Raw genomic sequence first — 26,276 nt, forward strand, 5'->3', positions numbered from 1 at the left:
CATTTTCCAACTTGAAGTACTTATCTTTTTCACCCACAACTATACTTTACAGCTTTTTGGATAACTCAACACCAAGAAATACTTTTCAAAGACCATTTCAGAGCAAGTTACTTTCTTAATGTCCCTACTAAACCCATTTTCCAACTTGAAGTACTTATCTTTTTCACCCACAACTATACTTTACAGCTTTTTGGATACCTCAACACCAAGAAATACTTTTCAAAGACCATTTCAGAGAAAGTTACTTTCTTAATGTCCCGCCTAAACCCATTTTCCAACTTGGAGTACTTATCTTTTTCACCCACAACTATACTTTACAGCTTTTTGCATACCTCAACACCAAGAAATACTTTTCAAAGACCATTTCAGAGCAAGTTACTTTCTTACTGTCCCTCCGAAACCAAGTTTCCAACTTGAAGTACTTATCTTTTTCACCCTCAACTATACTTTACTGCTTTTTGGATTCCTCAACATCAAGAAATACTTTTCAAAGACCATTTCAGAGAAAGTTACTTTCTTAATGTCCCTCCTAAACTAATTTTCCAACTTGAAGCACTTATCTTTTTCTCCCACAACTATACTTTACAGCTTTTTGGATACCTCAACACCAAGAAATACTTTTCAAAGACCATTTCAGAGCAAGTTACTTTCTTTATGTCCCTCATAAACCCATTTTCCAACTTGAAGTACTTATCTTTTTCACCCACAACTATACTTTACAGCTTTTTGGTTACCTCAACACCAAGAAATACTTTTCAAAGACCATTTCAGAGCAAATTACTTTCTTAATGTCCCTCCTAAACCCATTTTTCAACTTGAAGTACTTATCTTTTTCACCCACAACTATACTTTACAGCTTTTTGGATACCTCAACACCAAGAAGTACTTTTCAAAGACCATTTCAGAGCAAGTTACATTCTCGATGTCCCTCCTAAACCCATTTCAAACTTGAAGTACTTATCTTGTTCACCCACAACTATACTTTAAAGCTTTTTGGATACCTCAACACCAAGAAATACTTTTCAAAGACCATTTCAGAGCAAGTTACTTTCTTAATGTTCCTCCTAAACCCATTTTCCAACTTGAAGTACTTATCTTTTTCACCCACAGCTATACTCTACAGCTTTTCGGATACCTCAACACCAAGAAATACTTTTCAAAGACCATTTCAGAGCAAGTTACTTTCTTAATGTCCCACCTAAACCCATATTCCAACATGAAGTCCTTATCTTTTTCACCCACAACTATACTTTACATCATTTTGGATACCTCAACACTAAGAAATACTTTTCAAAGACCATTTCAGAGCAAGTTACTTTCTTAATGTCCCTCCTAACCCCATTTTCCAACTTGAAGTACTTATCTTTTTCTCCCACAACTATACTTTACAGCTTTTTGGATACCTCAACACCAAGAAATACTTTTCAAAGACCATTTCAGAGCAAGTTACTTTCTTAATGTCCCTCCTAAACCCATTTTCCAACTTGAAGTACTTAAGTTTTTCACCCACAACTATACTTTACAGCTTTTTGGATACCTCAACACCAAGAAATACTTTTCAAAGACCATTTCAGAGCAAGTTACTTTCTTAATGTCCCTCCCAAACCCATTTTCCTACTTGAAGTACTTATCTTTTTCACCCACAACTATACTTTACAGCTTTTTGGATACCTCAACACCAAGAAATACTTTTCAAAGACCATTTCAGAGCAAGTTACTTTCTTAATGTCCCTCCTAAACCCATTTTCCAACTTGTAGTACTTATCTTTGTAACCCACAACTATACTTTACAGCTTTTTGGATACCTCAACTCCCAGAAATACTTTTCAAAGATCATTTCAGAGCAAGTTACATTCTTAATGTCCCACCTAAACCCATTTTCCAACTTGAAGTACTTATCTTTTTCACCCACCACTATACTTTACAGCTTTTTGGATACCTCAACACCAAGAAATACTTTTCAAAGACCATTTCAGAGGAAGTTACTTTCTTAATGTACCTCCTAAACCCATTTTCCAACTTGAAGTACTTATCTTTTTCACCCACAACTATACTTTACAGCTTTTATGATACCTCAACACCAAGAAATACTTTTCAAAGACCATTTCAGAGCAAGTTACTTTCTTAATGTCCCTCCTAAACCCATTTTCCAACTTGAAGTACTTATCTTTTTCACCCACAACTATACTTTACAGCTTTTTGGATACCTCAACACCAAGACATACTTTTCAAAGACCATTTCAGAGCAAGTTACTTTCTTACTGTCCCTCCTACACCCATTTTCCAACTTGAAGTACTTATCTTTTTCACCCACAACTATACTTTACAGCTTTTTGGATACCTCAACACCAAGAAATACTTTTCAAAGACCATTTCAGAGCAAGTTACTTTCTTAATGTCCCTCGTAAACCCATTTTCCAACTTGAAGTACTTATCTTTTTCACCCACAGCTATACTTTACAGCTTTTTGGGTACCTCAACACCAAGAAATACTTTTCAAAGACCATTTCAGAGCAAGTTACTTTCTTAATGTCCCTCCTAAACCCATATTCAAACTTGAAGTACTAATCTTTTTCACCCACAACTATACTTTACAGCTTTTCCGATAGCTCAACACCAAGAAATACTTTTCAAAGACCATTTCAGAGCAAGTTACTTTCTAAATGTTCCATCCTAACACCATTTTCCAACTTGAAGTACTTATCTTTTTCACCCACAACTATACTCTAGAGCTTTTTGAATACCTCAACACCAAGAAATAATTTTCAAAGACCATTTCAGAGCAAGTTACTTACTTATTGTCCCTACTAAACCCATTTTCCAACTTGAAGTACTTATGTTTTTCACCCACAACTATACTTTACAGCTTTTTGGATACCCCAACACCAAGAAATACTTTTCAAAGACCATTTCAGAGCAAGTTACATTATTACTGTCACACCTAACCCCATTTTCAAACTTGAAGTACTTATTTTTTTCACCCTCACCTGTACTTTAAAGCTTTTGGATACCTCAAAACTAAGAAATAATTTTTAAATACCATTTAAGAGCAAGTTCCTTTCTTTATATTCGTCCTAAACCCATTTTCCAACTTGAAGTACTTATCTTTTTCACCCTCAACTATACTTTACAGCTTTTTGGATACCTCAACACCAAGAAATACTTTTCAAAGACCATTTCAGAGCAAGTTACTTTCTTAATGTCCCTCCTAAACCCATTTTTCAACTTGAAGTACTTATCTTTTTCACCCACAACTATACTTTACAGCTTTTTGGATACCTCAACACCAAGAAATACTTTTCAAAGACCATTTCAGAGAAAGTTACTTTCTTAATGTCCCTTCTAAACCCATTTTCCAACTTGAAGTACTTATCTTTTTCACCCACAACTATACTTTACAGCTTTTTAGATACCTTAACACCAAGAAATACTTTTCAATGACCATTTCAGAACAATTTACTTTCTTAATGTCCCTCCTAAACACTTTTTTCAACTTGACGTACTGATCTTTTTCACCCACAACTATACTTTACAGCTTTTTGGATACCTCAACACCAAGAAATACTTAGGTGAGACTAAATTAAATTAAGATAGATTAGGTTAGCTTAAGTTAAGTTAGGTTATCCCACCTAATCTTCACTTAGGTTAGGTTAGGTGAAAGACAGGCAAACCGTTATGTGAATGGTTAGGTTGGGATAGACTAGATTAAGTTAGGCTAGGTTAAGTTAGGTTAGGCTAGGTTAGCCTACGTACGCGCGTACGTAGGCTAACCTAGCCTAACATAACTTAACCTAACCTAACTTAATATAGTCTATCCTAACCTAACCATTCACCTAACTTTTTGCCTGTCGTTCATCTAACCTAACCCAAGTGAAGCGTGCCCAGGATAACCTAACTAAACTTTAATCTAATTTATCATAATTTAATCTAGTCTAACATAAGTATTTCTTGGTGTTGAGGTATTCAAAAAGCTGTAAAGTATAGTTGTGGATGAAAATGATAAGTAGTTCAATTTGGAAAATGGGTTTAGAAGGGATATTAAGAAAATAGCTTTCTCTCAAATGGTGATTTAAAAGAATTTCTTGGTGATGATGTAATAAAAAGTATGAAGAATAAAGCTTAGGGTGAAAGAGATATGTACTTCATATGAGGCAATGGTGGTAGGCGGGACATTAAGAAAGTAACTTGCTCTGAAATGGTCTTTGAAAAGTATTTCTTGGTGTTGAGGTATCCAAAAAGCTGTAAAGTATAGTTGTGGGTGAAAAAGATAAGTACTTCAAGTTGGAAAATGGGTTTAGGAGGGACATTAAGAAAGTAACTTGCTCTGAAATGGACTTTGAAAAGTATTTCTTGGTGTTGAGGTATCCAAAAAGCTGTAAAGTATAGTTTTGGGTGAAAAAGATAAGGACTTCAAGTTGGAAAATGGGTTTAGGAGGGACATTAAGAAAGTAACTTGCGCTGAAATGGTCTTTGAAAAGTATTTCTTGGTGTTGAGGTATCCAAAAAGCTGTAAAGTATAGTTGTGGGTGAAAGAGATAAGTAGTTCAAGTTGGAAAATGGGTTTAGGAGGGACAGAAAGAAAGTAACTTGCTTTGAAATGGTATTTGAAAAGTATCTCTTGGTGTTGAGGTATCCAAAAGCAATAAAGTACAGTTTTGGGTGAAAAAGATAAGTACTTCGTCTTGAAATATTGGCGTATGAGGGACAGAGAGAATGTAACTTGCTCTGAAATGGTCTTTGAAAACAATTTCTTGGTGTTGAGGTATCCAAAAAGCTGTAAAGTATAGTTGTGGGTGAAAAAGAGAAGTACTTCAAGTTTGAAAATGGGTTTAGGAAGGTCATTAAGAAAGTAACTTGCTCTGAAACGGTCTTTGAAAAGTATTTCTTGGTGTTGAGGTATCCAAAAAGATATAAAGTATAGTTGTGGGTGAAAAAGATAAGTACTTCAAGTTGGAAAATGGGTTTAGGAGGGACATTAAGAAAGTAACTTGCTCTGAAATGGTCTTTGAAAAGTATTTCTTGGTGATGAGGTATCCAAGAAGCTGTAAAGTATTGTTGTGGGTGAAAAAGATAAGTACTTAAAGTTGGAAAATGGGCGTATGATGGACACAAAGAAATCAACTTTTTCTGAAATTTTGTTTGAAAAGTATTTCTTGGTTTTGAGGTATTCAAAAGCTGTAAAGAACAGCTTTGAGATAAAAATATATTTACTCCCTGTTGGAAATGGGCTTATAAGGGATGTTTATACTGTTATGAGCTTTGAATTGGTCATAGAGAAGCATTACTTGGTTTTCAGGTAACCAAAAGAGTCTAGATAAGAGTTGTGGGTTAAGAGGATAAGTGCTCAATTTTGAATTAAGGGTATAGAAGGATCAGAGGGAAAGCAATTTGCTCCGTTTAAAACCTTTACAGGAATTTCTAGATTATCAGGAATCCAAAAAGCGGTAAAGTCAGTCTTTTAGTGAAAGAGTTATTTGATTCGTGTTGAAAAATTGGTTGGGAATGATCCTTGAGACTGGAAATGGGTCTGTCACGTTCATTGATAAGTATTTCTTGGTGTTGAGGTATCCAAAAAGCTGTAAAGTATAGCTGTGGGTGAAAAAGATAAGTACTTCAAGTTGGAACATGGGTTTAGGAGGGACATTAAGAAAGTAACTTGCTCTGAAATGGTCTTTGAAAAGTATTTCTTGGTGTTGAGGTATCCAAAAAGCTCTAAAGTATAGTTCTGGGTGAAAAAGATAAGTACTTCAAGTTGGAAAATGGGTTTAGGAGGGACATTAAGAAAGTAACTTGCTCTTAAATGGTCTTCGAAAAGTATTTCTAGGTGTTGAGGCATCCAAAAAGCTGTAAAGTATAGTTGTGGGTGAAAAAGATAAGTACTTCAAGTTCGAAAATGGGTTTAGGAGGGACATTAAGAAAATAACTTGCTCTGAAATGGTCTTTGAAAACTATTTCTTGGTGTTGAGGTATCCAAAAAGCTGTAAAGTATAGTTGTGGGTGAAACAGATAAGTACTTCAAGTTGGAAAATGGGTTTAGGAGGGACATTAAGAAAGTAACTTGCACTGAAACGGTCTATAAAAAGTATTACTCGGTGATGAGGTATCAAAAAAGCTCTAAAGTATAGTTGTGGGTGAAAAAGATAAGTACTTCAAGTTGGAAAATGGGTTTAGGAGGGACATTCAAAATGTAACGGGCTCTTAAATGGTCTTTGAAAAGTATTTCTTGGTGTTGAGGTATTCAAAAAGCTGTAAAGTAAAGTTTTGGGTTAAAAAGATAAGTACTTCAAGTTGGAAAATGGGTTTAGGAGGAACATTAAGAAAGTAACTTGCTCTGAAATGATCTTTGAAAAGTATTTCTTGGTGATGAGGTATCCAAAAAGGTGTAAAGTATAGTTGTGGGTGAAAAAGATAAGTACTTCAAGTTGGAAAATGGGTTTAGGAGGGACATTAAGAAAGTAACTTGCTCTGAAATGGTCTTTGAAAAGTATTTTTTGGTGTTGAGGTATCCAAAAAGCTGTAAAGAACATTTGTGGGTGAAAAAGATAAGTACTTCAAGTCGGAAAATGGGTTTAGGAGGGACATTAAGAAAGTAACTTGCTCTGAAATGGTCTTTGAAAAGTATTTCTCGGTGTTGAGGTATCCAAAAAGCTGTAAAGTATAGTTGTGGGTGAAAAAGATAAGTACTTCAAGTTGGAAAATGGGTTTAGGAGGGACATTGAGTAAGTAAATTGCTCTGAAATGGTCTTTGAAAAGTATTTCTTGGTGTTGAGGTATCCAAAAAGCTGTAAAGTATAGTTGTGGGTGAAAAAGATAAGTACTTCAAGTTGGAAAATGGGTTTAGGAGGGACATTAAGAAAATAGCTTCCACTGAAGTGTTCTTTGATAAGTAGTTCCTGGTTTATAGTCAACCATAAATCTGTAAAGGATAGTTGTGGGTTAAAAAGTTATGTACTTCAATTTGTAAAAGTGTTTGAGGAGGGTCATTATTTATTTATTGGTCTCTTTAATGGTATTGTTTATTTAGTTCATTTTTAAGTGGCAACAAATAATCTGTAAAGTAGAGTTTTGGGTGAAAATGATATGTTCATCGTCTTGGAAAATGAGCTGAGAATGGGCAGAAAGAATGTAGTTTGCTCTAGAATGGTCTTTGAAAAGTATTTCTTGGTGTTGAGGTATCCAAAAATCTGTAAAGTATAGTTGTGGGTGAAAAAGATAAGTACTTCAAGTTGGAAAATGGGCTTAGGAGGGACATTAAGAAAGTAACTTGCTCTGAAATGGTCTTTGAAAAGTGTTTCTTGGTGTTGAGGTATCCAAAAAGCTGTAAAGTATAGTTGTGGGTGAAAAAGATAAGTACTTCATGTTGTAAAATGGGTTTAGTAGGAACATTAAGAAAGTAACTTGCTCTGAAAGGGTCTTTGAAAAGTATTTCTTGGTGTTGAGGTATCCAAAAAGCTGTAAAGTATAGTTGTGGGTGAAAAAGATAAGTACTCCAAGTTGGAAAATGGGTTTAGGAGGGACATTAAGACAGTAACTTGCTCTGAAATGGTCTTTGAAAAGTATTTCTTGGTGTTGAGGTATCCAAAAAGCTGTAAAGTATAGTTGTGGGTGAAAAATATAATTCCTTCAAGATGGAAATGGGTGTAGGAGGTACATTAAGAAAGTAATTTGCTCTGAAATGGTCTTTGAAAAGTATTTCTTGGTGTTGAGGTATCCAAAAAGCTGTAAAGTATAGTTGTGGGTGAAAAAGATAAGTACTTCAAGTTTGAAAATGGGTTTAGGCGGGACAGTAGGAAAGTAACTTGCTCTGAAATGGTCTTTGAAAAGTATTTCTTGGTGTTGAAGTATCAAAAAAGCTGTTAAGTATAGTTGTGGGTGAAAAAGATAAGTAGTTCAAGTTGGAAAATGGGTTTAGTAGGGAACAGTAGGAAAGTAACTTTCGCTGAAATGGTCTTTGAAAAGTATTTCTTGGTGTTGAGGTATCCAAAAAGCTGTAAAGTATAGTTGTGGGTGAAAAAGATAAGTACTTCAAGTCGGAAAATGGGTTTAGGAGGGAACATTAAGAAAGTAACTTGCTCTGAAATGGTCTTTGAAAAGTATTTCTTGGTGTTGAGGTATCCAAAAAGCTGTAAAGTATAGTTGTGGGTGAAAAAGATAAGTACTTCAAGTTGGAAAATGGGTTTAGGAGGGACATTAAGAAAGTAACGTTCTCTTAAATGACCAATTAACTGTGGTTTTGGGTGCTGAGTCAACCTAAAATCTGTAAAGTATAGTTGTGGGTTACTCAGAAGAGAAATAAAATTTAGAAAAATAGTTTATGAGTGTCATTTAGAAATAAAATATCTATGAACTGGTAAATGAAATGTATTTATTTGTGTTGAGGTATCCAAAAAGCTGGAGAGTATAGTTGTGTTTTAAAAATTTTTGTACTTCATGTGGGAATATGTTTATATGTTGGATATTTAGATACGTACTTGCTCTTTATTGGTTTTTTAAAAGTATTTCTTGTAGTTGAGGTATCCAAAAACTTGTAAAGTATTGTTTTGGGTGAAATAGATATGTTTTTGGTGTGGCAAAATGGGTTTAAAAGGGACAATCGGAATGCAACTAACTCTATAATAGGATTAGCGCAGCATTTCTGAACTTTGGGTTTTTCACAAAGATGTAAATAATATTTTTATATGAAAAAGGACAGTACATCTATTTTCAAAAGTGTTTTAGGAGGGACATTAAGAAAATAACTTGCTCTGAAATGGTCTTTGAAAAGTATTTATTGGTGTTGAGGTATCCAAAAAGCTGTAAAGTATAGTTTTGGGTGAAAAAGATAAGTACTTCAAGTTGGAAAATGGGTTTAGGAGGGACATTAAGAAAGTAACTTGTTCGTAAAAGATATAATAAAGCCTTAAAAAAGTATTAAAAAATGGAGAGGGGACTCTTTGGGGGCCCGGGGGGGAGGCATTAGGGGGTCCGGGGGGCCCTTGGGGGCCGGGTGGTCCTTTGGGGACCCGGGGGGGCCTTTGGGGGTCTGGGGGGCCCTTGCGGGCCGGGTGGTCCTTTGGGAGCCCGGGGGACCTTTGGGGACTGATGGCTTCCTTCGGGGTTGGGGTAGGGGGATCGGAGCCCTTTGGGGTTGGGGTAGGGACCTCACGACATTGTTCAAATGGAACTTGTGTATTATAACGACCACACTCAGAACCTCTTCTAAAACATCTTCTAAAATCATCTTTTAAAATGTCTCTAACTGTTTCGCCGAAATAATTCCCTAAAATATCTAAAACGGTTTCGCTCAAATAATCCCTAAACGTAATTTATGCTTGTTCCTTTTGTTTTTGGCATCCCCGCGCTGTCACACTTCAAATTACTAGGAAACATTTTCACGTGTTAATCTCTTCGTCTCTAAGATCAAAACATTCGCCCGTAAACCTCTTCTAAAACCTTTTCTAAAATCATCTTTTAAAATGTCTCTAACTGTTTCGCCGAAATAATTCCCTAAAATGTCTAAAACGGTTTCGCCCAAATAATCTCTAAACGTAATTTATGCGTGTTCCTTTTGTTTTTGGCATCCCTGCGCTGTCACATTTCAAATTACTGGGAAACCCTTTCACGCGTTAATCTCTTCATCGCTAAGATGTTTCTTGGAGAATTGTTTCCATGGCCAAGTTTATTAATATTTTTGGAGTTTGAGCAGTAGAATTGTTTCCGGGGCGAAGTTCATTAATGTCTTGGGTCTATTCCTGGAGAATTGTTTCTGTGCGAAGTTTTTTAATGTCTGACAGATGATGTCATGGTTGATTGATTTGTCAAGAAAGGGGAATTAATTTGTTGTTTCTAAGGGGAATTATTGATTCACGAAAGGGGAATTGAGGTCATTGAATCTGAACATTCGCCCCGAGCATGCACTTGGCCAAAACAACAACAACATCAAATAAATCGACCTTGGAAAAAGAGGTCATTGAACCCATTAGACTCAATCAATAATCCTTGAATAAATTATGTAAAAGAGTTGTAGGTGGCAGCACATGTGTTCTCGTGGGATCAATAGGGGCAATTCTACTAACAAGCATAGCGATAAAATGCCCAATCTTCCCCCACAACAAGAAACGTATGCTAAGTACTTTTGGGGGCTCATAACCCGAGGAGGGACTAATTCGACACATACGCCAAAACTGGTGAATTCTGCAATTGAAAATGTGGGGGACCCGTAAAAAACTGAACATTTCAGGGGGAGAAGTCCCTCTGTTCGAAGGGTCATGCGTCAAGCGCATAATCAGCATTTTTATTCTCAGGGGGGGGGGGCATTTTTTAGTGAGGGGGGGGGGGTAAAAAAAAACTTTATAAAACACATCGAAATGTACTTTTGTTACGTTTTACGAGTCAGCCAAGAAATTTGGGAGGGAACTTTCGTAGTGATTACATTTCATTTTATTCATATTAAATACTTGGCCATACAACGCAGTTTATATTTTATATATAACGTAGTTTAAGTTTATGGCTATAATCAATAAGGTGGGATTGCATTTTTTGCATACTTACGTCCGATACACTTTTGTATACTACCAGGCGAATCAATACGTCTTCTCACTCCAGGAACTATATTTAAACTTTAGTTTTTTGGGGTTTGGGGTGAAAAGGGTACATAGGTTCGGTTCCGTATTTAGTAAATGCTATGTTTACCCCCCCCCCCCTATTGTGTAAATATATAGCCCAAATTTGTTCATAAACTATTATATTCTCATCCTATTTTGTTTTATTTCGTTAGCATTAACCAAACTTCACTTCTCGTGTGTTTCCCATATTTTAGTCCCCCCCTCTTCTTTTCTAAAAGGCAAGATGCCTGCGAACAGCCGCTGGAAGCAACATAATTGTATTCTAAATTGGACAATAATTCCAAATTCCTTGAAGCTTAAGGGTTTCAAATCGGCACACGGCGTACTTTTATCGGCCTCTATTAAGCAGGACAAAAATAACTATGTAGTCGCTTTCGAGGCCAGACCCGGACACGGCTACGCAGAAGGCTTGTATATATTGATTATTATTATCGCTTGTCTTCTAACCGTGGACAGCCTCCTCTTGATGTCATGGGCCCGGTCCCGACATCATATAAAGTTGAAGTTGAATATATAAAGTTGAAGAGTCCCAATGAATTGTCACTTTCATTTTTGACAGGTTCTGATTCTCGCTGTCGCGTATCTTCTAACCGTATATTTCTTTGTTCTCTCAGTTATATCTTCTGAGGACCTCTATGAAATGAAAAAATAAATTGTATACTATGTTCCGTGACATCACCCATAAGAAATATTGCTTGTTTCTACCCGCCTATTCCCCTGGCTAATTCAAAACAAAACCCTTTCGATCATTACACTTTATCCAAGAGGGATATCACTCTTTGGGAATTCAATTAGCTGAGACGCCTGCCCTAGCCATATTGGGTGTAAAGGCTCTGTCGAAATCTATTTCTTTTTGTTGCATTTTCCGACAAGCCTGCTTAAAAATGTATGAATTGCGACAAGAGGATATTGTTTTGCTCCTGGGCACTTTACACCTTGAAGCTTAAATTCCAAGTCTTCAACAGCAACATGCTTTCCGTACTAATGTACGAATGCAAACTTTGGGTGTTGAGCAAGCAGTTGGAAAAGCGAATCCAGCGATTTGAAAATAAATGTCTTCGCCACCCGTGACTTGAATGCCGGAAGACTAGGTGCATTTTGACTGGAGAGGTCCAGCCCTGAGCTGGCCTCCCGTGTTCCCTAGTTTGAAACCTCCATTTATCGACCATTTAGAAGTCACGTTAGTAGAGTTTGTTTAGTAGAGTTGATGTTTCCTAAATAGTGTTTGATCTTAATTTTTTTACACTTTTTTCTTTAAAATAGCCCTTAGTGATAAATCTAACAAAAGAGTATGGGTGAATTTACTGCTTGGATTTTTAGACGGGCCAGGCCACACTAAGGCAGACAGGCCATGTTTAGTTTCCGAGATTAGATAAATTTTCAACTGATTATAACCTAAAAAGTAACCAAAAAATAGAGACAGGGAAAGAGAGAGAGAGAAAAAAAAGATAGTTGAATAGCCCAAACATGAGGATGTCATGCCATTATTTGAATCATACCAATACCATTATTTAAGGCAGTCTTAAAATTAGTTGTCTCTCTTATGAAGGTGACCAAAATATTTAGTTACAATGCCTTTTTTCCCTTTTTTTTAAAGATAGAATAAAATTCTATATGTTGGTAATATTTCCTAAGATTGTATTCTTAACATAAGACAGTAAATTCGTAGTGATTACATTTCATTTTATTCATATTAAATACTTGGCCATACAACGCAGTTTATATTTTATATATAACGCAGTTTAAGTTTATGGCTATAATCAATAAGGTGGGATTGCATTTTTTGCATACTTACGTCCGATACACTTTTGTATACTACCAAGCGAATCAATACGTCTGGTTAGCCTGGTTAGAATTAAAACTTTTGCCCAGCAGCATATAAAATCAAGGAAAAAGTCTTTTCGGTTTTAGCTGCTAAATAAAGTAAACTTGAACCCGGAACACCCCCTCCCCGCCCCCTGGATTCAACCGTGTCATACGCACACCAATGGTCAAAAAGCTTCTATTCTGCATAATAAACTAAACAGGTAATAACTGCCCCTTCAGGGCTACTATTTGCTGAACTTTTTTGCTTTTTACGATGCTTTATTAAAAAAAAAAAATAATAATAATAATAATAAAAAAAATGGATACTGAAAAATTTTAAACAAACTTACATATAAGTAAAAGGTCCAATTTCCTCAAGTATTGGTTTTTCTCCTTGTAATATGTCTTCTTGATTTGTCACATTAAAGAAATAAACCTTCATTATCGGGTTGACTGGTGGTTTCCTCCACATGGGGAACGTCCGTGTGTTATTGTATAAAAGCATTTCCTAAATACAAAAGGGCTGTTACTCAATGCATGAAAAAAAAATCATTAAATTAAAAAAATGTTGGAGGATTATTTTCTGCGATTGTGATTTTGCTTCTATTGTGGTACTTTACCTGTGAAAAGAGTTTTTTTCCATAATAAAACACCTTTGAATATAATAAAAGCTCGATAATAAAAAGCCCTCTCGGCTGTCCTCTGCCAAAACCAAGTATCTAAAAAAAAATCGATTTTGAGTTAAGGATGGATCTCCCCTAATCTTAACACGGCAAATCCAGTGGTGAAGTCAGAATTTTTCTAACTGCTATAGTTGCTGAGATACCACCTAGTATCTACATTGATAGAAACGTATTTTACCGGTTTTCCACAGCCAAAACCTAGTATGCACATACTAGAATTTTAAAACCTAGTATCTACATCCAGCAGGAAAATGGGGGGCAAAACCTAGTATCTGTGGCGAAAACCGAGCAGACGAAACCAAGCATCTACGGATTTCACGAATCAACAGCAAAATTTCATCATTATCGTCGCTTTCTTCTCTTCAATTTTTGGAAAAAACAATAACGAAGTCTGAAGAATAATGAAGGGTTTCACTAATAGAAGAGGAGTATTACTTGCAAAACTCGCGGTGCAAATAGCAAAGCAAAGAGCTGAAAACAGAAATGCAGAGTAAGTAGAACTTGTATTTTTGTGTCTGGGTAAAATTATACTTTAGCTACTTTCGGCTATCTTGGAAAGGGGTTAGGTTAGGAAAATGAAACTTTCAGAGATGGGGAGATGGGTCTACAGGCTAAAGTATTTTCTGGGAAGGTATTTTGAAGTACCTACCTCCACTCCTTCTCCCTTTGGAGGGTTCTGAAATTTGCCTACATGAAAGGTCTATACCAATTGAATTTTTGACAGAACAATATTTACCTTAATTTTCAGTTGTCAGTTTCTGTTTCTCCGGCTTTAATTCCAAAAATGCAATTCCTGTTATTTCAGTGGAATTTTAAGCCATATCAATGTTTTTTTTTCAAAATCTTAGGTAATGTAGTGGTATATTCTTAAAACCTTATAAAATGGGATTGAGCAAAGTTGTGAACCTAAAACTAATTTTGTTGTGCTTCATTTAACCAGAAGATATATTTTGAAAGGTTTCACTTTTATAACACACAGATTTTTAAAGGTCATCAAAGGTCAGGATCCTCTAGAGGGAGAAGGGATGGAGGGAGGTACTTCAAAATATCTTCCCGGGACATACATTAGCCTGTAGACCCATCCTTGTAAGTTTCATTTTTCTACCTTAACCCCTTTCCAAGATAGCCAAAAGTAGCTAAAGTAAAATTTTACCTTGTCTTTGTCTGAACGTGACTTACAGGGGGGCTACAATCCTCACAGGTTCAATTTATGTAGTCTTTGTTAGAATGAACTACTGACTTCAAGTAGAGGACCAGCCTTATAGATCATTATCTACTCTACAACCCTAGACCCAAACGGCTTTCTTCCATCCAGTATTTCTTGAGATATTTCAAGATATTGAACCTGTGAAGCACATTAAACTACCGTAGCCCTCCTGTAGTAAACCAGACCTTGGTAAAAATATTGTGCTAACTTGCATCAGCTCAGATATAGGAAGAGGAGTGTTACCAAGACTTTTGGTCTTGGGTATCTCCTGGGATCGTGGGTACTGTAATCTCATCCCTAAGCCGTAAAAGCTACTTTGTCGAGTTATTCCTACAAAATAAACAAGTTACACATTCCATCCCCAGATTTCGTTTGTTTGTTTACACTTTGTGGGTTACTCAAAGATTATTTCTGTTTTTTGGTTTCAGCGATTCGGGCTTGCGGTTGCGCTAAGCTGATATCATTTTATATTCCATCTGTATTATGCTCCAGTCAGGTCTTACTCTTTTCATTAGCTGGAGAATTTCTGATAAATCTCGCCATATGTGACAATATTTGCCCTCCTGAGCAACATTTGTATCCCAAGCCGCAAAGGATTGAATCCTGTCGGCAAAGTTATTTGGCAGTTTCAAAAAGGCTAAGAACTCAAGAAAACAATGATGTTGAGTTTTTACAATTGGAGGTGCTGACTCACTACAGCCTACAGGAATTTTCGCAAAAAAAATAAGAATCCAGTACAAAAAAAAATCTGCATTAGAAAAGGGAAAAGATAAATTATGTATTTCCTATTTCAGGTTTGGCCAAGCAGCTGCAGGCAGTGGTGCAGTCGTTCGACAACCTACTGCTGTAAGAAGTGCAGCTGAGCAGATGACAGCTTACGAAGATACCCAGATTGACAAAGACCCTTCTGTTAATGAGTCTGAACCTCTAGTGTTTCATGAATTGCAACCATTATTAACTCATGATGTCTTTGAACTAGAGCCATTTGTGCCAATTGACATGCCTTGCAGTACAGTGACTGAAACTCTTGTAGCTAATAAACAGATCAGTGACAGTGAAGTTTTGAGGAACACCAGTAGTTTTGAGGAAAACAGAGCCGTTAATTGTACTGGTAGAGATCAGCTGCAAGGGAACAGTCAAGACATACGAGAACAAAGAAATAAGGAAGCAAGAAATTTGTCAGTAAATGGTAAAATAAATAATGAAATAAGCGATACTGAACAACAAGAACATGTGAATACGGAGCACCCTAGAAGAAAAAGAAATAGACGTGAAGAGGCAAATAAAGAAAATGCTAAGTGCAAGTATCCTTTTATTGAAAACTACAGTGATATTACATGTAAAAAGAGATGTAAGGAGCTTGACATTGGGACCAGAAAAGAAATCTGGGAAAGTTTTTGGAAAGAAGGCTATGCATCAAGAACAAAATTTCTGGCGGGCTGTGTGAGGCTCGAGTCCATAAGAAACCGGACGGTAGAAAGTGACCCTCAATCAGTTAAAGTCTACCGAAAAAATGAAACTAGACACTACTACCTTCCGAAGAAAGATAACACTGTGGTAGTGAAGATGGAGGTTTGCAAGAAACTGTTCTTGAATACTTTTGGGTTTAAATCAGATTCTTACCTAACTGAATTGAGCAAGAAGATGAAAACTGGGCTAGTTGGCGAGCGCATTATGGATTTCAGGGGTAGGCAGAGTCCTCACAAGAAGCTACCACCAGAAGTAGTTGATAATGTGAAAAATCACGTAATTTTTTTTGGACCCTCTACGCCACATTACCGTCGCAAAAATGCACCAAACATCAGATATCTGCCATCTTCTTTGACGGTTGATCTGATGCATCAGGACTTTGTTACTAAGAATATAGTACCAATTGTGTCGCACGAGACTTACAGACGTCAGTTGAAAGAAATGAACATTTCGCTAAAGATGCCAGCATGTGATGTCTGTCCTGAGTGTGAAAAGTACAATCTCATGGAGAATGATGATAGCAGCAAAGAAAACAGCAGCGATGAAGGTGTTAATGGAGAATTTGAACCTTTTTTTTCTGCTGCAAATAAGACTCACGATGTTGATGTTTCCAGGCGACACTTGCAAGAACACATTGAACAGGCAAGGAAGGCTACACATGCCTATCGACGTGACGCAACTAAAAGTGGAGAAACTGGAATATGTGTATTCGCAGTTGACTTGCAAAAAGTGATTCTGTTACCCGACTTGCCAGGGAACAAAGAAGCAATATTCCTTAGTCGTCTTGTTGCCTTATATGAAAATTTGCCCGTGTCGACCAGTATGATGCAGCGTCTATAGGAAAAGACCGTTCTTTTTGTGTGATGTAGCACGAATCTTTGAGGGGCAGGGGTTCCGAAAACATAGTGGATTCTGTTTATACTGTAGTTACAGCAGAGAGGGATGTCCAGGAATTCATATTCTGGATGGACAATTGTTCCAGTCAGAATAAGAACTGGGTGCTTTATACTTCTCTTGCGACGATGGTCAACAGAGAAGAAGGGCCGAAGAGGATAACGTTAAAGTATCTGACAAAAGGACACACTCACAATGCAGCAGACGGCATACACGGCAACATTGAAACGAAAATGAGAAAAAAGAGGAAAAACTATGACTTTCCTGACTTTGTTGAGTGTGTTGCAAACTTCAGGAAGGGAGTTTCTGCAATAGAATTGGAGGATTTCAGAGATTGGAAATACAAGAAAAGAACTCATGGTAAAAAGGATTCAACCCTACCAAAGTTAAAGTCAGTTGTTGCAGCTACCTTTCAAAGGGGGTTCCGCGGCATGAAATTGCTCCAAGATTTCGACGGAGAGGAATAGCAATGCTTGTTTCTTCAGAAGAAATTCAATATCAAGCAGCTTCCCGAGCCCAACTCTGTTCCGAGGGGTGTTCAAAGCACATGATCATACTGCTAATTATATAAACTGTGGTTCAAAGCCAGAAAAAAGTTTTAATTGTTAACAAATTGTGTCTGATGATGCTGGCAAATCGAAGGAAGTTTTGGAAGGATCTTCCGGTTTCCGATGAAAGCCTAGATCTCATCGAGGATGAAGACGACCCATACGAAGAATAAACCTCTCTGATAAGCTATGGGCTCAGTTCTCCTTTCTTTTTATTGGAAGTAGCAGTTTATCTTCATTGTTACTTGACGATCTTTTTTAAAATAAATTTGGTGTAGATACTAGGTTTTGGCGGTGGAATACTGAGTTTATTAGCAAAGAAAACCTCTGCCAAAACATAGTATCTACATTTACTGAAGTTTAAAAAAAAATAATGTGAAAAAAAATGTTTCTCCCTACTAGGCCGACTCCGGAATACCTATTGACAAAGTCGTGTATCGTCATCAGCTATTCCAGCTTAGAAAATGAAAAAAATCACGATTTTACGATTTTCTCGGAAACATGAAAAATGTAGATACTTGGTTTTGGCAGAGGACAGCCGCTCTGTCATCGGCCATGATAACTGTTCTATAAAGATTACGTGAAGAGATTATTAGAATAAACAATCAATAAGGCACCTTGCGGCAGCGAAGTGGACAAGGCGGCGCTTCTGGAATAAAGATTCTATGGTTCAATCCCGCATGTCGCAAGGAAGGGTTATTTGAACTAGGTTTGTATAATTTTTTTCTTGCTGTTGGAATGTCTTTTTACACAAATATCTTTATTTTTAAGTAGACTTCAGCCCTAGAGGGTGCAGAGTAGAGACGGGTTTATAAAAGTTTGATAGATTGGTGCATAATAAATCAAGAGTAATCAAGTAAAAAAATAAGTAAGAGGGCGAGGGGAGAAATTAAAAAAAAGAAAGAAGCTTGACTTCTGAGACACCCAAACTACACAAAGCCACGAAACCTCCGCATGAAGACACTGCCAGTCATGATAACGATTTTTAACCAGATCTATACTGAAGTAGATGAATTTATTTATTCTGAAAAGGACAATTTTACAAAAGTAAGGATTAAAACTCTTCCAAAAAGACTCGAATATGCAGATTTACCTGAAAACAAATAGATATTAAATAAATAATAAAGGGGAGATCCTCCCCCTATCACTTATTCATGTGGGCATGTTTACGAGAATATTCTGTCTTTTCCTCCTGCATGCGGGTATGTTTACGAAGCCAAGGAAAATCCGGCTGGTAGGCTAGCTCATCACTGAAATGTCAAAATGACATTGCAATTTACAGGAATGTCGGACACATAGACACAATTATTTTGCGTAACAACAGGTAAATTACAGAAGTGGTATAAACGCTTACGGGAGACATGGGGGAGAGTATGTTTATGGTCTGAAAGGCCTTATATATGTGTGCCCAAAATACGTATGAATGTCAAAATCGTTGCTGCATTTTACACAGGGCTGTTTCTACTAAGGTTTCCACCCTGGACATGCAACACTCACCTGATCAGAAAATACAAAATAGCTGATCCCACGCTTACAATAGAAAAACAAATACGACAGTATAACAGGAAAATTATTATTAATCAGCAAGGGCGGATCCAGGATTTTTTTTTAGGGGGGGGGGTTACTAATTTTGACTTTTTTGGGTTTTTTTTTTACTAATTTTTGACTCAGTTTTCGACTAATTTTAATGATTTTTACCTAGGTTTTAATAATTTTCGACTCGGTCAAAAATTTCGGGGGGGGGGGGGTTCAAACCGGGTAACCCCCCCCCCTGCATACGGCCTTGGTAATCAGTGGCATGCGATTCTCCAGTAATAGTTCATGCAACGCACTGTCATTAGTAGAAGTTATTGATGCTATGCAGTTGGTGCATTTACCTTTATTCAAGTTTATTTTTCTTTCTTTTGTCTTTGCCGTACTCCGTCTTTTTTATTGTCTGTATAATGGGTTATAAATAAATAATAATAATTATAACAGGGCCAATTCTAAGAATTGACTGAGACGGTGGAGAGGGTAGCTGCGGAAAATATCTTTTGTAGCTAATAATCGTAAAAATTAATTTGTTTGTATTTTTCACTTTTACTTGTGAGGGATTCGAAGCTGGAGCCCCTATTGGCAGGGGATGGTAAGTATGACCTTGATCTTAAATTTTTTTTAGTCTGTGTTTTTTTTAATTTCGCTTATGAATAAATGTTTTGTTCTTTCGCGAAAAAAAGGCTTCATTGTTTATTCATTAATTGTCGGATATTCGACTTGACTGTTTCAAACAAAATAGATGGCGAGACTGGAACAAACTAAACGTGAATAAAAAATATGCAAATAACCGGATAATGACTAACAAACGGTTTGTTTTCAGATACCTGTCTTTTTAGGAATTTGCCGGTAATGTCTAAAAGTAAATAAGGAAAAGGAAGTTAAAATCTAATTCCTTTCATGGAATTCTGACACACAATCAATAAACCTATTCCTGGAAAATGAATTGCATTGTCCAAAATGCCTCAAAATTGATTGAACTGGAAAAAAGGGTACTCAATCTCCGCACTCAGGTGTAAGTCTCAGAGTCCCACTTGTTCGTGTCGTACATGGCACACTTTCACCACGTCTTAACTTTTCACACCAAGCGTGGCACACTTCCGCCACGCATAATGCAGGCAATACGATGCACGATTATTTAAAGTGGGAAACCACTCGAACTGACCGGCCTTTATATAAAAAACATCCAACCCACCCAAAGTTTTAATTAAGTAACTAAGATTTAAGGATTCAAGAATATAATCAAACACAATATCTACACTACACTTGCCTTTCTTAGCAAAAAAGGTAAATCTGAAGAAAATTAGTTTTCTAGCCACAAATATTCTAATGAAGATGCCTATCGTGTATAATTAATACCATTTCTTTATCATTCCAAGGCAAGATATATCTTTTTATTAAAAAATAAATTTAGTTGGTTTCTCTGCTGCCATTTTAAGTTCATTACAAGCAATTACAAGAGCCCTCATGTTTTGAGAATGAAGGGCGATCTACATGTCCGCGGCCGCTCAAAGTTTGTCATTTATTTACTCGCAATCTTTTATCGTTTTTATGCTTTTCAGGTCGGAAATTGGCCAGATTCCAATTAAACGCTAAGGAATTAGATTTCTAAATAAGGAGCAACGGTATAAAACCCATTATGGCGAAAGGACACGGCGGGTAAGTATATAGCCTCAATGTAAAGTTAAGCAATTGTGCTTTTATTGGTTTCAATCTTCGTTGCTTATTTTCAGGGTTTTATTAAGGTAGTTGTATTTCTAAAAATCTTCATTTTTGTTTTATCTATTTTTTGGCACGAACCGTGAACAGCGGCTCAAAATAGCAGCTACATTCTTTTGCTTTCATTTACATTTACCTTATCGTCGAAGAGATACCCAAGAAGTTTTTTTGGGGGGAAGGGCCATATTTTTTATAATTTCAATAAGAAATTCCCAGAAATCCTGAAAATTTTAGGATTTCGACAGGACTAAGGCCCCCCTTGTGTTCGTCCCTACTTATTCCGTTGCTATTTTATATTAATCGTAAAATAAACATTTATTGTGATTGGCCAAATCAGTCTTAAAAAATTATGTACAGGTTGATATATTCATATTTCCACCGGTAAATATGCACACTAATGTTATTTTGAGTTAAAGCGACAAATATTTTTTGGGAGAAGGGTTAGACTTCAATAAAACATTTCTACCAAATCCATAAATAAATCTTTCCCTTCTTGCCAGAAGTTTCGAGGATTCTTTTCTCTGTTTTTCCCCTATCCATTAGTAATATTTTCCTTATTGCCGAATTTGGGCATATATTTGGGCTTATAGTATCCTTCTACGAAGTTCAACCAGGACTCTTTTTTTTTTAATGCTCTTAAAAACTTTTCCTGGTTGAACTTCGTAGAAGTAAGGATACTGGGGCTGTTTTAAAAGTTTTTAAGAGCATTTTTAGTTTTAAATTTTGTATTTTAATGTAAGTTGTTTATATATACATTTTTTCTTTAATGTTGTACTGAAGACAGCCCTTGGACATAGGGCCGAAATATTCACCGATTTAAATTGCACTGTCTTGAAAAAATTTCCCTATTGTTTTTAAGTTGTGTTTGTTTGAGTTCATGGGTATCTACGTAAGTCTGTGTATCTTTTCCGTTACACGTATATCAATGCATCTGGAGTCTACACAGGGCAGCTGGTTTTAGAACTGATCAAACACAATGGAAAGAAAGAACAGAAAACAAATATATTATTATTGAATTTTATTATATGGTGTTTGTTGGTTAAAAGTTGAACCTTGGTGTGTTTCTTTTTTTGTCGTTTTGTTGTGCTTTTTTCTTTTTTGATTTTTATTATCTAAAGTTGTATTTTGTTCCTGAGCTTTGGTTTGTAGATTGTATTATGTGTTGCTATGGCCCACAGACTTTTTGCAATAAGTTTTATCCTATCTATGGGTATTTATGTGTCCCTCAGGGGGGGGGGGTGCATTGTCAGGGCAATAGCTATTATGTTGAAAAGCGGCATAAAATAAGGAACCGAGTTATAACCTTTTTATCCTATGTTTTGTATACAACCTACGGCTATATATGGGGCATACAAGGGGGGAGGGGTGTTGAAGGGTCACAAAAACGACTTTAACCAGTTAAAAAAACATAAAATTAGAAATTAAAAAAAATAATTATAAATAGTGTACCTCCCTCTGAATGGAATCATCATCTTCATTCCGCATTTTTAGCTTTTTGAATATACTCTTGCCAGTGACGATTCTGATGATTTTAAAAGATGATTACGACGGTTTTATGGATTTTTGCGTTAACCTTGTGTGAAAGAGCTTTTTAGTGTGGAAGGTTATATATAGGTAATTTAATCCCTAAGAACAGAAACTTACTTACGCAGCGTGACAGCCAATATAATATATCAGTGTAGCGCATTTAACCGATTGCATTGCTTTTAGCCACAAAAGAATTGGATTAATCAGGTCTCGCTGGACAATTCTCTTTTTTCAGAGAATAGCCCTTTCGGCGCTAAAACGGAGATGCAGTGGTAAGAACGTATCCAGGATTTTCTTTCGGGGGTGTTAATTTTTTCGGGGGGGAGTTGGTATTACGCATCAAAAAAGTATATGTTTTTTGCTACATTTTTACGACTCGACAAAAATTTCGGAGAGGAAGGGTTCAAACCCTGAAATCCCAATGAATATGGCCTTACACAGTGGTAATAGTAGGTTTGTTTCTTCGCTTATGATTGGTCGGGAAAATCGCCCACATTCAAATGTTTAGGCTACATTTCAAGTTTAGCCTAAATACAGCCATTGGGGTACATTTTTAATTTTCATTTAATACCAATAATACTTGTACACGGGGAAGATAAGGGGAGGGACTCCTCCCCTAATATTTGTTCATAGATAATTTAAGACCACACTGCCTTTCCATGACGATAAATAAAAGTTCAAATAGGGATAAAATCCTTTTAATAGACAGCGTTTCACAAACAGTGATAGAAATTCACAAAAAATACTAGATATTTCGATCACATATGCAGTGACCGTCGTCAGTAGTAAAACTGACGGTCACCACTGATGAGAACTACTGATGACGGTCACTGCAAATATGACCGAAATAGCTGGTATTTTTTGTGAATTTCTATCACTGTTTGTGAAACGCTGTCTATTAAAAGGATTTTATCCCTATTTGAACTTTTATTTAATATTTGTTCAAAATCCCACCCAGATCTTGCCCCCCCCCCAGACCCCAGTTGTCCCCCAGCTGAAATTTAGTTTCTTCCAAAATCTTGTCAAACTGAGATAAACCTGCATAATTCCAGCATCAACAGAAACAAATCAGTTTTTTTAGTACATATTTACCTTTATAATACTACTATAACGCACCTTTATAGCTTTTTCATAGTACTAAATAGTACCTTTATAGTACCAAATGGCTAATTTTTTGGTTTTTACTGTCATTTTCACTTGATTTTGGAAAATTGACTCCAACTTTGCCCCCCCCCCCAGATTTTGACAAAATTACGCCACTGATATAGAACACAAAAATTAAACACATTAGATAGATTAAATAAGTTACATAGGCTAAATAGACTATAAATCCTGCAAAAAATAAAAAAAAACTTCTATGAAGCCAACATTTTCTTTTAACAACCTAAAAGAGTGGCACACTCCAGCTGATTCAGACATTATATTCCACAGGATATAACTCGCCATTACAAGATTGAAATCTGACCTTACAGAAGGAGCGAAAGGAATATAAATATCTTTTTATATTATGAAGATGATAATTATTTTCATCAGAGGCAAAAGACGGCGGAACACTTAGGGGCTGGGGGAGTTCACCATGAAGCTGAGTCACCCAATGGTTGCGCACTGCCTGTAGAATGTGAGCCAAAGCTGTATCCAGCGGAGGGGGTTTCAGGGTTTTAACCTCCCCAGAAATTTCTGTCCGGCTGGTAAAAACGTAACAAAACATATAAACAAATTTTTGATGCGTTTTTAAAGTTCTTTGTACTCCCCCCTCTCAGCAAAAATCCTGGATTCGCCCTTGTTGTGAACATCTCTTTGTGTTATCTACCTGTAAAGATAACTGCGAACCAGAAGCATTACTAGTACATGATCCCCGGCATGACCTGGGTAGGGAATGAGCTCAATCCGCGGTAGGCTAAAATTCAGAAAAATGTCATTGAAGATAGGCTACCTGATATGCTCATATATAATTACGCAAGAATTAAGCAATTTAGACTGGAGAGTATACCCCTCCCCCTTAAAGTCCAGTTCGTCCTCTGGTTGCACCACAACGCTGACCCTGTTTTCCTGCTTTGGTGAACAAGAAATATGAAGTTAATAGCCCCTCCCTTTACACCAGATTAAAGGACAGCAAAAAATCCAATACCATCCACAGGGTCGCGACCTTTTTCAAAGTGGGTCACTATTACGTTGAACAGGTTTATGTCGGGAATTTACTAAGGTAAGAATATAGGTGTGTAACACCTGTTTGATGCTATAGTAATTATTCGAGTAGGTCTTTACCTACTATAGTAAAATACTTCAAGTTTTATAATTAGGGAAGTTGAACGGCTCAGTTGAACATGGAGATTACTTCAAAGAATATATTTTTTTTAAGAAACATTTTTTTTTAACATGGTTACGCCATAACAAAGCAGTACTTCTTGTATTTACAGTTGACATTCGATTGCTTTTTCAGTCAAAATTTAGTAGCGATAATCCAAAGTGATGTAGAGGCGTCAGTTTGGGGAGGGGAAAGGGCATGTAGCTGCCTAATTCTGAAAAATATTTGTTTGGGGGTATTTTCATTGAAAATTTTCTTGTTTTGGTATTTTCATTGAAAAAAAGAAAAACCAAAAATCATGATCCTCCTTAGATTTTGCAAAATACATCCTCCTCCCCCACCCCCAAATTTTCTTGAGTTGTCTTGGGGGTATATCGTAGCATATATTAAATACGTAACCTAACCTAGGTACCTTCCCCCCTCCCCTAAACCCCAAAACCCAACAGTTTAAATATCGTAAACGCAATGAAAACCACGCTTTGCATTGCATTACTCTATAGTGGTCTCTTGAATTAACCCGTCTGGCGGGTTTTTCGTGACTGGTTTCCTTGTAAAGGCCCATATAACGCACCAGTACCAAATGTTTGACCCATTTTGAGGTGTCACGAATCGACAAAATCGAATCAATTTTTTTTAGCATTTAATATTACAATTTTTTTTATTGCACATTAAAAACCAATTTTCCAGAGAACTATGGCTTAAGAGTTTCAAGCTATTCAGCTAATTTGGGTCTCAATCATCGCCTGGCTACAGTGGGCATAAATAGCGAAATTAAAACTTGAAACGGACAAAAATTATTGCTTCTCAGGCGATACAACATATGCCTATATAACTGACTCGCGATCATTTCATATATTTGTATAATTTTATTGAACTAGCGCTTTACTAAAGCACAAAACCCACACAAAAAAGCACAATGTTGTTCTAAAGAAGAAAGGTCCTTAAGTAGCCTGTCTACAGTAAAATCTTCAAGGCTCTCAGTAGCCATAATATCGATAGCTTTTAGTATATAATTTAATGCTTCCAAAAATTCAGGAAAAAAAAATGTATTTTAGCAGTCAATACAAAAATGACAGACTGATTAATCAGGCAAATCATTGGTCCTACCCAACTTGATAAAAATAACTACAATTTTATACTCTGGAAACACACTTTACTATTTTCGAGATCAAGAACTAATCAGTGGCGATTCTGGCATCTCTTGTGACCGGGGCAAAATCTTGATTAGCGCCCCCTCCCTGTCTACCACAGAATTTTCAGGCCAAAATTTATAAAAAAATTTATTTATTAACAAAATCACATTCAATTTATCAATTAATTAATGATTTATTGTTCTATTATTTATAATTAGTTATTTATTAATTGATTATTTTATTAATTAATTAATAATTTATTAATTATTTTCATTTATTAACTGTGCCTTCTGCTTTGTTAATAAAGTTTCAAAAATATTATAGGCGTAATATTATTTGTTTAAAATTTTCGGCCCCTAAAATTTCTACGCCCGGAGCAAGTGCCCCCTCTGCCCATCCCCAAAAACCGTCTCTGGAACTAATAGATAGACCCTAATAAAAACTCCAAATTCAGCTATTTCGGTAGTATGGATAATTTCCAGTTATGACAAGAATTTCTGAAGTTAGGCTAAAGCCTAAACATTTAAGTGGCTTTCATACTACGTACGTAATTTTTTATGCTAAGTGGTTATGTCCGTTACGTTAAGCATAATGTTTCACACTTAAACAAGTCCTTGAACACTAGGCTAACACAAAAATCCATAAAACCATCATAATCACCGTCTAAAATCATCGCAATCATCGTTAGTAAACAATTAAAAAATTAAGACGTGGAATAGAGATGAACATTCAAGCTATAATGAAGCGTGAAAGGCTTTCTATGAAAAATTATTCATTTTTTTTTCAAAACGTATTAATTATCCTCAAGAAATTTTATTTTGTAGCTGTTCTGATTAACCTGTCCATA

At 36.2% G+C, this 26,276-nt stretch overlaps 1 protein-coding gene across 2 annotated transcripts in view; it reads right to left on the reverse strand.

Moving 5' to 3' along the window:
* The window catches only part of LOC148951729 (lysosome membrane protein 2-like), a 117,851-nt gene that overhangs the window by 57,449 nt on the left and 34,126 nt on the right, over nt 1-26,276 (reverse strand). For both annotated transcript variants that reach the window (XM_089089303.1, XM_089089304.1), the window contains exon 3: nt 12,761-12,918. In XM_089089303.1, the coding sequence (XP_088945429.1) occupies nt 12,761-12,918 (158 nt within the window). The remainder of the gene's footprint in view (nt 1-12,760; nt 12,919-26,276) is intronic.

The sequence above is a fragment of the Artemia sp. Qi Xiang Cuo genome, chromosome 5 (assembly GCF_049724085.1).
Source record: "Artemia sp. Qi Xiang Cuo chromosome 5, ASM4972408v1, whole genome shotgun sequence".
Taxonomy (NCBI): domain Eukaryota; kingdom Metazoa; phylum Arthropoda; class Branchiopoda; order Anostraca; family Artemiidae; genus Artemia; species Artemia sp. Qi Xiang Cuo.